This window comes from Nerophis ophidion, linkage group LG01, assembly GCF_033978795.1.
Source record: "Nerophis ophidion isolate RoL-2023_Sa linkage group LG01, RoL_Noph_v1.0, whole genome shotgun sequence".
In the NCBI taxonomy this organism is placed as follows: Eukaryota; Metazoa; Chordata; class Actinopteri; order Syngnathiformes; family Syngnathidae; genus Nerophis; species Nerophis ophidion.
Genome location: NC_084611.1, coordinates 42,082,818 through 42,097,840, shown reverse-complemented (window position 1 = coordinate 42,097,840; position 15,023 = coordinate 42,082,818). Strand labels below are relative to the sequence as shown.

Sequence of the window (15,023 nt, the reverse complement as noted above, 5' to 3'; positions counted from 1 at the left end):
TTTTGAAGGAATATAGAGATGCACTTACTTTTATACCTGTTGGGAGTGCATTCCACATTGATGTGTCATAGAAAGAGAATGAGTTAAGACCTTTGTTAGATCAGAATCTGGGTTTAACGTGGTTTGTGGAGCTCCCCCTGGTGTTGTGGTTATGGCGGTCATTTGACATGTACTTCGGTATCAGGGAGGTGTAGCAGATTTTATAGACTAGGCTCAGTGCAAGTTGTTTTACTCTTTATATATGTATATATGTTAAATATGTTATATATGCATGTGTATATATAACCTTATCATATTTTTTCTTCAACTTAAAAATAGCTGACCGTTTTTTTCCCCCCTTCTCTGAGATTATATTCCCAGAGTTGATCTCGGACATCCGGTCACTTATAAGCAGCAGTTCTCAAATGGGGGTATGCGTACCCCTGGTGGTACTTGAAGGTATGCGAAGGGGTGCGTGAGATTTATTTTTTTTTTTTTTCTAAAAATAGCAACAATTCAAAAATCCTTCATAAATAAATGTATTGAATAATACTTCAACAAAAGATAAATGTAAGTTCATAAACTGTGAAAAGAAATAAAAAAAAGTGCAATATTCAGTGTTGACAGTTAGATTTTTTTGTGGACATGTTCCATAAATATTGATGTTAAAGATTCATTTTTTGGTGAAAAAAAAATGTTTAGAAGGAAATTCATGAATCCGGATGTATCTCTATTACTATCCCCAAAGAGGGCACTTTAAGTTCATGATTACTTCTATGTGTAGAAATCTTTATTTATAATTTAATCACTTGTTTCTTTTTCAACAAGCTTTTAGTTATTTTTATATATTTTTTTCCAAATAGTTCAAGGATGACCAAAACAAATGAGCAATATTTTGCACTGTTATACAATTTAATAAATCAGAAACTGATGTATCTCTTTTTTTTCAACATTAAAATGCTTTGCTCAAATTAGGGGGTACTTGAATGAAAAAAATGTTCACAGGGGCTACATCACTGAAAAAAGTTTGAGAACCACTGAGTTATAGCATGAAAGAAAATTCTATTACTGTTAAGCAAACTATAAAAAATGAAACACGCCAAAACATTTGACCTCTATCATAGCCACACGTATGACAAAAAAGTGGGTGAAAATCAGTGGTATTCAGTGCGGTAAGATGAATTAAATACGCTGACAGTTCTTTGCTCTTGCCAAATGAATTGCACTGAGTGGATCAGATCACCACTCCAAAATGGCGTCCCCGCGTCTCGTCAGCGTCACTAAGCAGTAGCGCTCCAGGCTGCGTCTACTTACAAGATATCTATGATCACTGCAGCCAGACATTTGAGGACAAATAATCGAAGTCTGAAAGAGTGAAAAAAAACATTTAAATGTTGAAATAATTGATAGGGAATCGATAAATGTGTGCAGTGACGAAATAAAATAAATCAAGTGACTTGACAAATCGATGGCGTCGTACGAGGAGGAACTTTCTAGAACCAACGAGGAAAAGGAGCGACGTCGACAACAGGCAGCTGTTAGCAAGACTCCAAATGTGCTACACATTGAAGGTATTTTATATTTTTATACTAAATCAATTCACACATTGAAGTGTAGACATGATCATATTACCTTTATTATATAGCCCAAGATGGCGGCCTTTGTAGTTTGTACACGTACACGCTGTGGATAAACAGTGGATATAAACTGTACTTAAAAATATATTTTAACAGTCCTTTTTTTATTGTAGAATAGAAAACACGTCAAAACATGAGATGTAATTTGCCTTTGTCTACCTCCAGAAGATACATTTTGTATACATTATCAAAATCCATTTTGTTATTTAATGCATCAACAATCACAGTACTGTGTTACCTTGGTTTTTGTACACCCCAGTTTTACACGATTTGGCTTTATTTACCAAAATAAGTGCACTGTCTCTGTAATCATTCGTGTGTCTGCATATCATTCCATTGAATCCCAAACAAAGAATCCCACGTGTTGGTGACTCAATCTCTTTAAAGGCCTACTGAAATGAGATTTTCTTATTTAAACAGGAATAGCAGGTCCATTCTACGTGTCATAGTTGATCATTTCGCGATATTGCCATATTTTTGCTGAAAGGATTTAGTAGAGAACATCGACGATAAAGTTCGCAACTTTTGGTCGCTAATAGAAAAGCTCTGCCTTTACCGGAATTAAGTGCGCGTGACGTCACGAGTTGCAGGGCTCCACACATATTCACATTGTTTTTAATGGCAGCCACCAGCAGTAAGAGCAATTCGGACCAAAAAAGCGACAATTTCCCCATTAATTTGAGCGAGGATGAAATATTCCTGAATTAGGATATTAAAGTGAAGGACTACAACAACAAAAAAAAGCGACTGCTCCGGGCGGCGGTAAATTGAGCGTTTCAGATGTAATTAGACACATTTACTAGGATAATTCTGGAAGATCCCCTATCTGCTTATTGTTTCAATAGTGTTTTAGTGAGATTTTAAACATTGTAAAAGATTGTAAAGGCATACCTCAAGGTCGGATGGCTGCGGTGAACACGAAGTGTCTGAGAGAGAAGCAGAGGAGCCAAGCTCACAGCTGCCGCTGCTGCAGGATGACAAATAATCCAATAATTTCTCCGGTAAAATATATATCACAATTTCCCCTCCCAAAAATATGCTGGTTGACGTAGAGAAAACATGTTCGCTTGACAGCTCCGCTTCACAACAAACAAAGAAACATCCGCTGTGTCTCGGTGTTAAAGACAGCTGCAATCCACCACTTTCCACCAACAGCTTTGTTTTTTATAGTCTCCATTATTAAATGAACAAATTGCAAAAGATTCAGCAACACAGATGTCCAAACCACTGTGTAATTATGCGGTTAAAGCAGACTACTTTTAGCCGTGAGTGGTGCAGCTGCTAATATTTCCTGACAGTCAGTGACATCACACGTACGCGTCATTATTCCGGAACGTTTTCAACAAGGAACTCGCGTGTAATTTAAAATTGCAATTTAGTAAACTAAAAAGGCCGTATTGGCATGTGTTGCAATGTTAATATTTCATCATTGATATATAAACTATCAGACTGTGTGGTCTGTAGTAGTGGGTTTCAGTAGGCCTTTAAAGCAGTGGTTCTCAACTTTTTTTCAGTGATGTACCCCCTGTGAACATTTTCTTAATTCAAGTACCCCCTAATCAGAGCAAAGCATTTTTGGATGAAAAAAAGAGATAAAGAAGTCAAATACAGCACTATGTCATTAGTTTCTGATTTATTCAATTGTATAACAGTGCAAAATATTGCTCATTTGTAGTGGTCTTTCTTGAACCATTTGGAAAAAAAGATATAAAAATAACTCAAAACTTGTTGTACAATAAACAAGTGATTCAATTATAAATAAAGATTTCTACACATAGAAGTAATCATCAACTTAAATTGCCCTCTTTGGGGATTGTAATAGAGATCCACCTGGATTCAAGAACTTAATTCTAAACATTCTTCACAAAAAAGAAATCTTCAACATCAATATTTATGGAACATGTCCACAAAAAAATCTAGCTGTCAACACTGAATATTGCATTGTTGCTTTTCTTTTCACAGTTTATGAACTCACATACATATTTTGTTGAAGTATTATTCAATAAATATATTTCTAAAGGATTTTTGAATTGTTGCTATTTTTAGAATATTTAAAAAGAAAATAAATCTCACGTACCCCTTGGCATACCTTCAAGTACCCCCAGGGGTACGCGTACCCCCATTTGAGAATCACTGCCTTATACAGTGTTCATACTCCGCGTTAGGTCAGGAAAAAACACAGAGGCTATTTCATCCCTACAAGCTTGTTTCGCAGGTTTCCCTGCTCTTCAGGGGGGAGAAAATACCCTGAGGAGGGGGTGAAAATCCCCTAAACCGCAGGGAAACCTGCGAAACAGGCTTGTAGGGATGAACTAGCCTCTGTGTTTTTTTGTACTTAAAAAAAAAACCTATCCGCACTACTACCACGTTACTGGCCTTCTTTACCAGCTTCTCCAGCCTGTTTGCATCCCTCGCTCTCAGTCCGCCGCCCCAGCAGACCCAGCACCACCGACACGTAGAACACCTTCATCATCTTTGTACAGATGTTGAAGGATCCTAGCCTCCTGAGGAAGTAGAGGCGGCGCTGTCCCTTCTAGTCAAGTGCCTAAGCGTGTTTTGACCCAATCAGCTTGTTGTCTATGTGTACTCCGAGGTATTTATAATCCTTAACCATGACCACATCGACGCCCCTGATGGAAACAGGGGTCGCAGAAGTACTCCTCCTCCTTCCCAGGTCCACAACCAGCTCCTTGGTTTTCGTCACATTGAGCTGGAGGTGGTTCTTTCCACACCATGTGACAAAGTCCTACACCAGTGCCCTGTATTCCTCATCATCACCTACCTCAATACACCCCACTATCGCAGAGTCATCAGAAAACTTCTGAAGGTGGCAGGACTCCGACTGAAAATGGAAATCGGTGGTGTAGATGGTGAAGAGGAAGGCGGAGAGGACTGTGCCCTGCGGGGCCCCGGTGTTGCTGACCAGCCTGTCAGACACACAGTCAAGCAGTCACACGTACTGCTGTCTGTCAGTCAGATAATCATCAACCCAGGACACAGAAGGGGCCTCCACCTGCATCGTCTCTAACTTCACACCCAGTAGCCCGGGCTGTATGGTATCGAACGCACTGGAGAAGTCCAAAAACATGACCCTCACACTGCTCGCAGGCTTGTCTAGGTGGGTGTGGGCTCTGTTCAGCAGGTAGACGACTGGACCAAGAGTTTCAATCCAACATGATAATTTAGTGTTTCTTAATCTTCAATTTAGACAGTTCATCAGCATCCTCAATCTAAATAAGGTTTTTATTAGTTTTCTTTAAAGATCCCACTTGCTCTTCACAAAGTCCATAACTGTGGTCCTTAGTCTACTGCTCCGGGTCTTCCAAGCCCCATGCTCTTCCTTTCTGCTCTATTTTTCAGGAGTCTTTTGTCACTCCTTAATTAGCCCAAAGTAGCCCGGGGTGTCCGCTTCTTGGCTGGATTGCATTCTTGGAGTTGTTGTCCAATATATAGCTGGCCATTTTGGAGCTAGTTGTCCACTATGAAAGGAATGTAGCGTACGTCCACCACACAGTCTCTGCCGATGCCACAATGTTGTAAATATTGGGTCTATGCTACCACTGCAAAAAACAAGATAAAATCCCTTCCATCTTCTTCCGCTTATCCGAGGTAAGGTCGCGGGGGAAGCAGCCTAAGCAGGGAAGCCCAGACTTTCCTCTCCCCAGCCACTTCGTCCAGCTCTTCCGGGGGAATCCCAAAGCGTTCCCAGGCCAGCCGGGAGACATAGTCTTCCCAACGTGTCCTGGGTCTTCCCCGTGGCCTCCTACCGGGTGGACGTACCCGAACGCCTCCCTAGGGAGGTGTTCGGCTGGCATCCCGACCAGATGCCCGAACCACCTCATCTGGCTCCTCTCCATGTGGAGGAGCAACGGCTTTACTTTGAGCTCCCCCCGGACGACAGAGCTTCTCACCCTATCTCTAAGGGAGAGCCCCGCCACCCGGCGGAGGAAACTTATTTGGGCCGCTTGTACCCGTGATCTTGTTCTTTCGGTCATAACCCAAAGCTCATGACCATTGTCGAGGATGGGAACGTAGACCGACCGGTAAATTGAGAGCTTTGCCTTCCAGCTCAGCTCCTTCTTCACCACAACGGATCAATACAGTGTCCGAATTACCGAAGACGCCGCATCGATCCACCTGTCGATCCGCCTGTCGAGCTCACCATCCACTCTTTCCTCACTCGTGAACAAGACCCCGAGGTACTTGAACTACTCCACTTGGGGCAGGGTCTCCTCCCCAACCCGGAGATGGCACTCCATCCTTTTCCAGGCGAGAACCATGGACTTGGACACGGAGGTGCTGATTCTCATCCCGGTCGCTTTACACTCGACTGCGAACCGATCCAGTGAGAGCTGAAGATCCTGGCCAGATGAAGCCATCAGGAGCACATCTGCAGAAAGCAGAGACCTAATCCTGCAGCCACCAAACCGGATCCCCTCAACGCCTTGACTGCGTCTAGAAATTCTGTCCATAAAAGTTATGAACAGAGTCGGTGACAAAGGGCAGCCTTGGCGGAGTCCAACCCTCACTGGAAACGGGTCCGACTTACTGCCGGCAATGCGGACCAAGCTCTGACACTGATCATACAGGGAGCGGACCGCCACAAACAGACAGCCCGATACCCCATACTCTCTGAGCACTCCCCACAGGACTTCCCGAGGGACACGGTCGAATGCCTTTTCCAAGTCCACAAAGCACATGTAAACTGGTTGGGCAAACTCCCATGCACCCTCAAGGACCCTGCCGAGAGTATAGATCTGGTCAACAGTTCCATGACCAGGACGAAAACCACACTGTTCCTCCTGAATCCAAGGTTCGACTATCCGGCGTAGCCTCCTCTCCAGTACACCTGATAGACCTTACCGGGAAGGCTCATAAAAGTCCTCTTGATTTCCAAATTCATAATAATTAATACATCATAGTTATTCCATTTGTAGAAATGTTGAAATGTAATTGTTTGTCTTGTACCCTACAGACTACCAACAGCCCCCTCACATTAAAGAAGAAGATAAAGAACTCTGTACCAATCTGGAGGTGGTGTGTCTGCCGGGACCTGAAGAGGCTGATTTCTTCAAGTTGCCACTGAGTGGTGTCTCTGGGAAGACTGACGACCATGAAGAGCAACCACTTGAGTCCTCACAGCTTCGCATCAGTCCAAGTGAGTAAAACTAATCTAATCCAGTGGTCCCTAACCACCGGTCAGTGACGCATTTGCTACCGGGCCGCAGAGAAACATTAAATAATTTATAAATGACTGAATTTTCATATTTGTTCTAACTTTGTGACATGATACAATGCACATTAATGAACATATCAAATATAAATGTGACAGATTGTATCCAAAGGCTGATTTCCATTGCAAAGAAACAAGCTCAGGGCTCCCACTAATTCAGCGTCATAGTGAGTTGTATTTTTCACGCACTTATTTTTACCGTATTTATCTGTTACAAGTGGAAAGCCGGACCCTGAAAATTATTTGCCTAGAATAAACCTGTCCATGGTGAAAAAAAGGTTGGGGACCACTGATCTAATCCATTTAGTACAGGGGTGTCCAAACTTTTTCCACAGAGGGCCGCACACGGAAAGATTTAAGCATACGGGGGCCATTTTGATATTTTTCATTTTCAAACCATAACAAAATATATGGATTTTTTTTTTTTATCCTTAAGCCTCCCGGGGAGCATAGAGGGTCTCAATCACTAAAATGTTAAAAATAAGTCAAATTATCATTATTTTTTATTTATTTAATGCTTACAGTAAATCTCTGTATCAACTTGAGGTTGATATAAAGTAAAACAAGGTTTTATGCCTTTTCTGTCAAAGAAAACTTTGTTTTTTATAGTAAAACTGAAATATACAATATTTAGATGGATAGATCGATAGATAGATAGATAGATACAGTACTTTATTGATTCCTTCAGGAGAGTTCCTTTATTTAGCAATTAAAGCCCCCAAAGATCAATAATGCAGGACACCACTAGTGTGCCGTGGCACAGTGGTTGAAAAACACTGCTATAAATTACAGTGCTAGCATATGTTACCAATATTGGTTTTAAGCTAACACATTTAACTATTAATGTCTCCTCAGTTCCCAAACATTTACTGAGTGTTGTTAAAAGGAAAGGCCATGTAACACACTGGTAAAAATTTCCCTGTGCCAACTTTTTTGCAATGTGTTGCTGCCATTAAATTCTAAGTTTAAGATTTTTTTGCAAAAAAAAAATAAAAATGGTTTCTCAGGTCAATCATTAAATATTTTGTCTTTGCAGTCTATTCAAATGAATATAAGTTGAAAAGGATTTTGAAATCACTGTAATCTGTTTTCATTTTTTCATTTACACAATGTGCCAACGTCACTGGTTTTGGGTTTTGTAAATAGACACAAAACATTAACAATGTCTACTCTGGAAAAAACAATCAATCAAATCCTTTATTGTCATTGTCCTAATAACATTTAAGTCAAGGATATTTTGTGTGAGCATTGTCTAGCACAGCATAGAAACTGCATTGATGTGCAGGTTGACCATAGCTTACAGTTTAGCATTGTCGAGAAGATCGCGAATAGAGCGGCGTGGGGATGGGAACAGTCAGATGTTTGATGGGTGTTGCGTTGCTGTTGCGTTGCTGTTGCAGCAATGCAATGTCCAGAGCACAACTATTGAGGTGGTGAAGAGTGAGGTGATAAAATGGTCCGGGGCAGCAAAGGGGCAGGCTGTTCATTTAGCAGTCTCACAGCCTAGGGATACAGTCTGTGAAACATTCTATACCTCCTTCCAGAGGCTAACAGCTTGAAGAGGCCATGTGCTGGGTGGTATCTGTCCTTCAGGATGTTGTGTGCTTGCTGCTTGCTTTAGGCACTGTGTACATGGCACTCATCTCTGGGAGCATCGTCCTTGTAATTTCCCCCTCGCCACTTTAACCTTTCACTGGAGGGCCTGTTGGTTCGCTTTAGTGCATCTAGCAAACCACACTAAAAAGCCGCAAGTTAGGACACTGCTGATGGCACAATTGTAAAAGTTTACCTTTGATTTCTGCGGAATGTTTGCGCATTTTAGTTTCCTTAAAAAGAAAAGCTGAAGCTTTACTATGGAACAGAGCCGTCAAGCGAACATGGTTCCCTACCACATGTCAACCGGCAGGTTTCGGTGAGAAAATGGTGGTAATAAGTCGGCTCTTCCCGTAGACATGAGCGGAGAGCTTGCGTCGTTCCTGCTGCACCTGTCAAAGAGGCAGCTGCGACTCTCTTGCCTCCTCCCACCGGCCGCCCCCGACCGTCGGATGCTTCCACCGTGGAGGAGGGGGAAAAAAATACAACTCAGCCTGGCTGCCTTCGCCTCGTCGAGAAACGTGGCTTCCCTCGGAGACACTGGCGGTCACCACACCCATGGCCACACCCCTCTGACTTTCAGGTTGTACACGTACGACCATATAATCTCACTAAAACACTAGTAACACAATAAGCAGATATGGGATTTTCCAGAATTATCCTAGTAAATGTGTCTAATAACATCTAAATCGCTCTGCCATTTATTTATTTATTTTTCTAGTCCTTCACTCTCACTTTCCACATCCACGAGTCTTTCATCCTCGCTCAAATTATTGGGGAAATCGTCGCTTTTTCGGTCCGAATCGCTCTCGTTGCTGGTGGCCATGATTGTAAACAATGTGAGGATGTGAGGAGCTCCACAACCAGTGACTTCACGCGCACACCGTCTGCTACTTCCGGTACAGGCAAGGCTTTTTATTATCAACCAAAAGTTGCAAACTTTATCGTCGATGTTCTCTACTAAATCCTTTGAGCAAAAATATGGCAATATCGCGAAATTATTAAGTATGACACATAGAATGGACCTGCTATCCCTGTTTAAATAAGAAAATCTCATTTCAGTAGGCCTTTAAAGCCGCTAACCTCAGTCTTGTGACAGAGTGGGACGGTGGCTACATTTTATTTTGTGCCGCATGGCAGTATGTTGTTGCTCTCAGTCAAGCACAAGAAGAGAGTGAGGCAGCCGGTAGCCATACAGAGACATTAATGCAATTGATTAAAAGTTAGATTAACGCGATTTAAAAACATAACACTCTTGAAATAACTGTAATTAATAATTGCAATTAACACGGTATTTTGACACCACTAGTTTAACATTTGTGGGTGTCTGTAAATAATTTTTTTTTACAACTATTCCTACTTGCTTTGCAGACATCCAGCAGCTGTTTTGTCATCAAGAAGAACCTCCCCCGGAGTTGCAGGGGGGCAGGTCTAGTTTGGAGCAAGAGGATCCACAACCCCCCCACTGTAAAGAGGAAGAGGAGGACCTCTGGATCACGCAGGAGGGAAAATATATTTTAGGGCCGGAGGAGGCTGATCTCACCAAGTTGCCACTGACTGTTGTCTCTGTGAAGATTGAAGATGATGAACATGAAGCACAAGCAGACCACCTCTTAGCTCCAATGTCAGATAGTGAAGACACAGCGTCACACTCTCCTGAGGAGGAAGACACCCAAGAACCTTTGAGCAGCGATACCGGCTGTGAAGGTGATATAGGGACTCAAACTGACAAACACTCTGAAAAGAAGACAGTTAAAAAACGTGTGAGCTGCTCAGTTTGTGATAAAAGATTTCCTTTTAAGAGGGATTTGACTCCACACATGCGGACGCACACGGGGGAAAAACCTTTTAGTTGTTCAGTTTGCGGTAAAGGATTCTCTCGAAAGGGGAATTTGGCTCGACACATGCAGACGCACACCAGAGAAAAACCTTTTATTTGCTCAGTTTGTGGTAAAAGCTTTTCTCACAAGCACAATTTGACTCAACACGTGTGGACACACACAGGCAAAAAGTCATTTAGTTGTTCAGTTTGTGGTCAAAGGTTCTGTCAAAAGTCAAACATGGTAATACACATGAGAACACACACGGGAGAAAAATCCTTTGGTTGTTCAGTTTGTGGACAAAGATTCTCTCAAAAGTCAAACATGGAAATACACATGAGAACTCATACTGGAGAAAAGCCTTTTGATTGTTTAGTTTGTGGTAACAAATTTACTCTGAAGAGTAATTTGACTCGGCACATGCAGATTCACACTCGAGAAAAACATTTTAGCTGCTCAGTTTGTGCCAGAACCTTTTACTATAAGCACAATTTAACTCAACACATGTGGACTCACACAGGCGGGTAATTCTTTGGTGTTTCAGTTTGTGTTTAAAGATTCTCTCAAATATGGTAATAATGCACACGGGAAGACAATTGGGCGAAAATGGTTTCAGTTTATGACATACTTGCCTACCCTCCCGGATTTTCCGGGAGACTCCCGAAATTCAGCGCCTCTCCCGAAAACCTCTCGGGACAAATTTTCTGCCGAAATTCAGCCGGAGCTGGAGGTCACGCCCCCTCCAGCTCCATGCGGACCTGAGTGACGTGTCGACAGCCTGTTTTCACGTCCGCTTTCCCACAATACAAACAGAATGCCTGCCCAATGACATTATAACTGTAGAATGATCGAGGGCAAGTTCTTGGTTTCTTATGTGGGTTTATTGTTAGGCAGTCTCATTAACGTCCTCCCAGCGCGGCAACAACACACAACAACAGCAGTCACGTTTTTGTCTACCGTAAAGCAGTTCATCTGCTGTAAACAGCAATATTGTGACACTCTTAAACAGGACAATACTGCCATCTACTGTGCATCCATATGTGACAATAACATCTACGGCTTTTAGAGCAGTGGTTCTCAACCTTTTTTCAGAGATGTACCCCCTGTCAACTTTTTTTTAATTCAAGTACCCCCTAATCAGAGCACAGCATTTTTAGTTGAAAAAAAAAAGATAAAGAAGTAAAATACAGCACTATGTCATCAGTTTCTGATTTATTAAATTGTATAACAGTGCAAAATATTGCTCATTTGTAGTGGTCTTTCTTGAACTATTTGGAAAAAAAGATATAAAAATAACTAAAAACTTGTTGAAAAATAAACAAGTGATTCAATTATAAATAAAGATTTCTACACATACTGCGATGAGGTGGCAACTTGTCCAGGGTGTACGCCGCCTTCCACCCGATTGTAGCTGAGATAGGCACCAGCGCCCCCCGCGACCCCAAATGGAATAAGCGGTAGAAAATGCATGGAGGGATAACTGTAAATATACTCCACTCCTCTTAACCACGCCCACAACAACGCCCCGCCTCCAGCCATGCCCAACCCCCAACCACGCCCCCCACCCCACTCCCGAAATCGGAGGTCTCAAGGTTGGCAAATATGGTTTATGAGCAAAGTTATTCTTGAGAAAACACTGCTAAATATGTTCCCTCCTAATCAATTTGGGCTAAGAGATTGTCAAATGATAGAAACGTAATGTCACATGTGTGAAGTCACCTTGAAAGTGACGACATGCTGTGTGTAAGATACCAGATTCCCTCATGAGTTCCAAGTTGGTGTGCAGCTAAGAGCCACAACTATATCCCCTCCATTTTAATTTATACAATTGTCATTATTGATACATTACTGGTAATGAAATGTTTGTGTGGTGTAAATGTTCTGTATTACTGTAAAACAAGAAATAAAATCAGGTTTAATCATCTGCTTATGATAGTAATTAATTCTAATAGAATATAATAGAATAGAAAGTACTTTATCCCCCAGGTATCAATATAGTACTTTCTATTCTATTCTATTCTATTGTAATCTCACATATGTTAGTATGTCAATTGCCTGTAAATATTCTCATTCATTTAAGTCAGGGGTCCCCAAGCTTTTTGACCTGGTGGCAGCGTGAGTTACGAAATGTATTTATATATAAATATATAAGCAATGCCCGGGAATCATTTTTGGTAATTTAACCCCCAATTCCAACCCTTGATGCTGAGTGCCAAGCAGGGAGGTAATGGCTCCCATTTTTATAGTCTTTGGTATGACTCGGCCGGGGTTTGAACTCGCAACCTACCGACACTCTAAAGTTTAGAGTAACCTGCTCAGTGGCCTAGTGTTCAGAGTCTAAAACAGTAGGCCACTAAGCAGGTTAATGACGCAAATAGGACTTTCTATTTTAACTTAAAACAACCTGGATTATACTCAACTTACTTTCAGAAGCCATTCTTATTTTCTTTATGTTGTACACATTTTTCCATCCATCAATTTTCTACCGCTTGTCCCTTTTGGGGTCACTGGAGCCTACCTCAGCTGCATTCGGGCAGCAGGCGGGGTACTGTACACATTTTTGTGATACAATAAAATATTTTGATGGGTTTCAAGTTTATTCACAATACCATATTACGATTACAACAGTAGTGAATATCCATTTAAGGATGGTGGTAAGTGAAATGGTCCCCCAGATAAGCTAGAAGAAGCTTTTGGCAGGGGGTCCACAGGTCAGTATATGCATGAAATTCTGAAACATAGTGGAAAGCACAACGCAATATGACAAACACAAAACAGGAGCACTAGAGCAAGCATACACATACATACATACATACATACATACATACATTCATGTGACAATTCTAATCCTCTAAAGGAGCACCAGCCATTCACACGAGGCATTAGAGATAGGTGGTTAATAGGTATCATTTCACTTTCTTTTTGAAGTTGGAGAATGAATACAGCATCCCGAGGCTCTCATCAAGCCAGTTCCAGATCTTTGGTCTCCTGCATACAAAACTTTGAGCAGTACAAGCCAGTAGACCATGTTTACCTGATATCAGGTCAAAGTTAGGAGTGTTGTGGCCTGTGGGCATGCTGGGGACCATAGGTAGGAACCGAGCTACAGAGCCTGAGATTCAGCCTGTAGGATGACTTGATAGGTTAGACAAGCATTGTGATGAATATTGAACTCTGTCAGTCTTAAGAGATGATAATTATGGAATAGCTGTTGAGCGGAGGCATTAAACTTAGACCATGACAGGGCCGGCAAGATTTTCTTTTGCATGGATTCTAATTTGTGAAGGTAGCTAGGGAATGTGTTACACCAGATGACATTACAGTAGTTTAGATGTGGTCAAAGAGAGTTTTGTATAGAGTAAGTAGAGCATAAAGAGGAAGATAATGATGAAGGTGAAAGAAAAGGCGAACATATTTGGATAATTTTTTTTTAACTCAGGGGTCACCAACATGGTGCCCGCGGGCACCAGGTCGCCCATAAGGACCAGATGAGTCACCCGCTGGCCTGTTCTAAAAATAGCTCAAATAGCAACACTTACCAGTGAGCTGCCTCTATTTTTTTAATTGTATTTATTTACTAGCAAGCCGGTCTCGCTTTGCTCGACATTTTTAATTCTAAGAGAGACAAAACTCGAATAGAATTTGAAAATCCAAGAAAATATTTTAAAGACTTGGTCTTCACTTGTTTGAATAAATTCTTTTTTTTTTTTACTTTGCTTCTTATAACTTTCAGAAAGACAATTTTAGAGAAAAAATACAACCTTAAAAATGATTTTAGGATATTTAAACACATATACCTTTCTACCTTTTAAATTCCTTTGTCTTCTTTCCTGACAATTTAAATCCATGTTCAAGTAAATTTACTTTTTAAATTGTAAAGAATAATAAATATTATTTGAAAATGTTCAATTTGAAAAATGTGCACTTAGAGAAAATATAAAAATAAAGTGTTGCATATTGATATTTCTGTTTTTATATATATATTTATTGTGAGAAATCATTAAGATGATCAGTGTTTCCACAAAGATAAATATCATTAATTATTAATAATAACATAGAGTTAAAGGTAAATTGAGCAAATTGGCTATTTCTGGCAATTTATTTAAGTGTTTATCAAACTGGTAGCCCTTCGCATTAATCAGTACCCAAGAAGTAGCTTGCAGGACAAATCACAAAAACTACAAAGAGCTGCTGCATTTCTTAGGCTTAAGATCAATTCACAAAAAACAAAGGTCATGCGTATCAATAACAAGAACAATACACCAATAACAATGGACCATAATCATTTAGAGGAGGTAGTCAGTTTTGCATACTTGGGGAGCATAATCAGTGTAGATGGAGGAGCATATGAAGATGTCAAATCCAGAATAGGGAAAGCAAGAACATCATTCAACACGCTAAACAAAATATGGAGAGCAAAAAACATTTCTCTCAAAACCAAATTGAAAATATTTAACTCAAATGTCAAATCCATCCTGCTGTACGGATCAGAAACATGAAAACCACCAATAGCATACTCACTAAACTTCAGACGTTCGTAAACCGTTTCCTCCGTCGGGTCCTAGGAGTCTACTGGCCAAACACCATCAGCAATGCCAACCTGTGGGAACTCACCAAACAAGAACCAGTGGAACTGCAAATCAGGAGAAGGAAGTGGAGCTGGATAGGCCACACACTCAGAAAACCTAATCACCAAACAGGCACTAACATGGAACCCACAGGGAAAAAGAAGCAGAGGGAGACCAAGAACAACCTGGAGAA

At 41.1% G+C, this 15,023-nt stretch overlaps 1 protein-coding gene across 2 annotated transcripts; it reads left to right on the top strand.

The window, feature by feature from the left end:
* Window positions 1-1,301: 1,301 nt before the first annotated feature.
* On the top strand, window positions 1,302-12,186 carry LOC133554652 (zinc finger protein 664-like). Of its 2 annotated transcripts, XM_061903644.1 has the most exons (4): window positions 1,302-1,550; window positions 6,592-6,774; window positions 8,800-9,025; window positions 9,814-12,186. In XM_061903644.1, the coding sequence occupies exons 1-4, from the start codon at window positions 1,448-1,450 to the stop codon at window positions 9,875-9,877; spliced, it is 576 nt and encodes a 191-aa protein (XP_061759628.1). In that variant the 5' UTR covers window positions 1,302-1,447; the 3' UTR covers window positions 9,878-12,186. The 2 variants fall into 2 exon arrangements, with proteins under 2 accessions (XP_061759628.1, XP_061759622.1); XM_061903638.1 differs by lacking the exon at window positions 8,800-9,025.
* The last annotated feature ends 2,837 nt before the right edge of the window (window positions 12,187-15,023 follow it).

Coding starts and splice junctions, on each gene's coding strand:
- LOC133554652 (XM_061903638.1), top strand. CDS start 1,448: ATGGCGTCGTACGAGGAGGAACTTTCTAGAACCAACGAGGAAAAGGAG. Junction 1,551..6,591: donor AAATGTGCTACACATTGAAG/GTATTTTATATT, acceptor TGTACCCTACAG/ACTACCAACAGCCCCCTCAC. Junction 6,775..9,813: donor ACAGCTTCGCATCAGTCCAA/GTGAGTAAAACT, acceptor CTTGCTTTGCAG/ACATCCAGCAGCTGTTTTGT.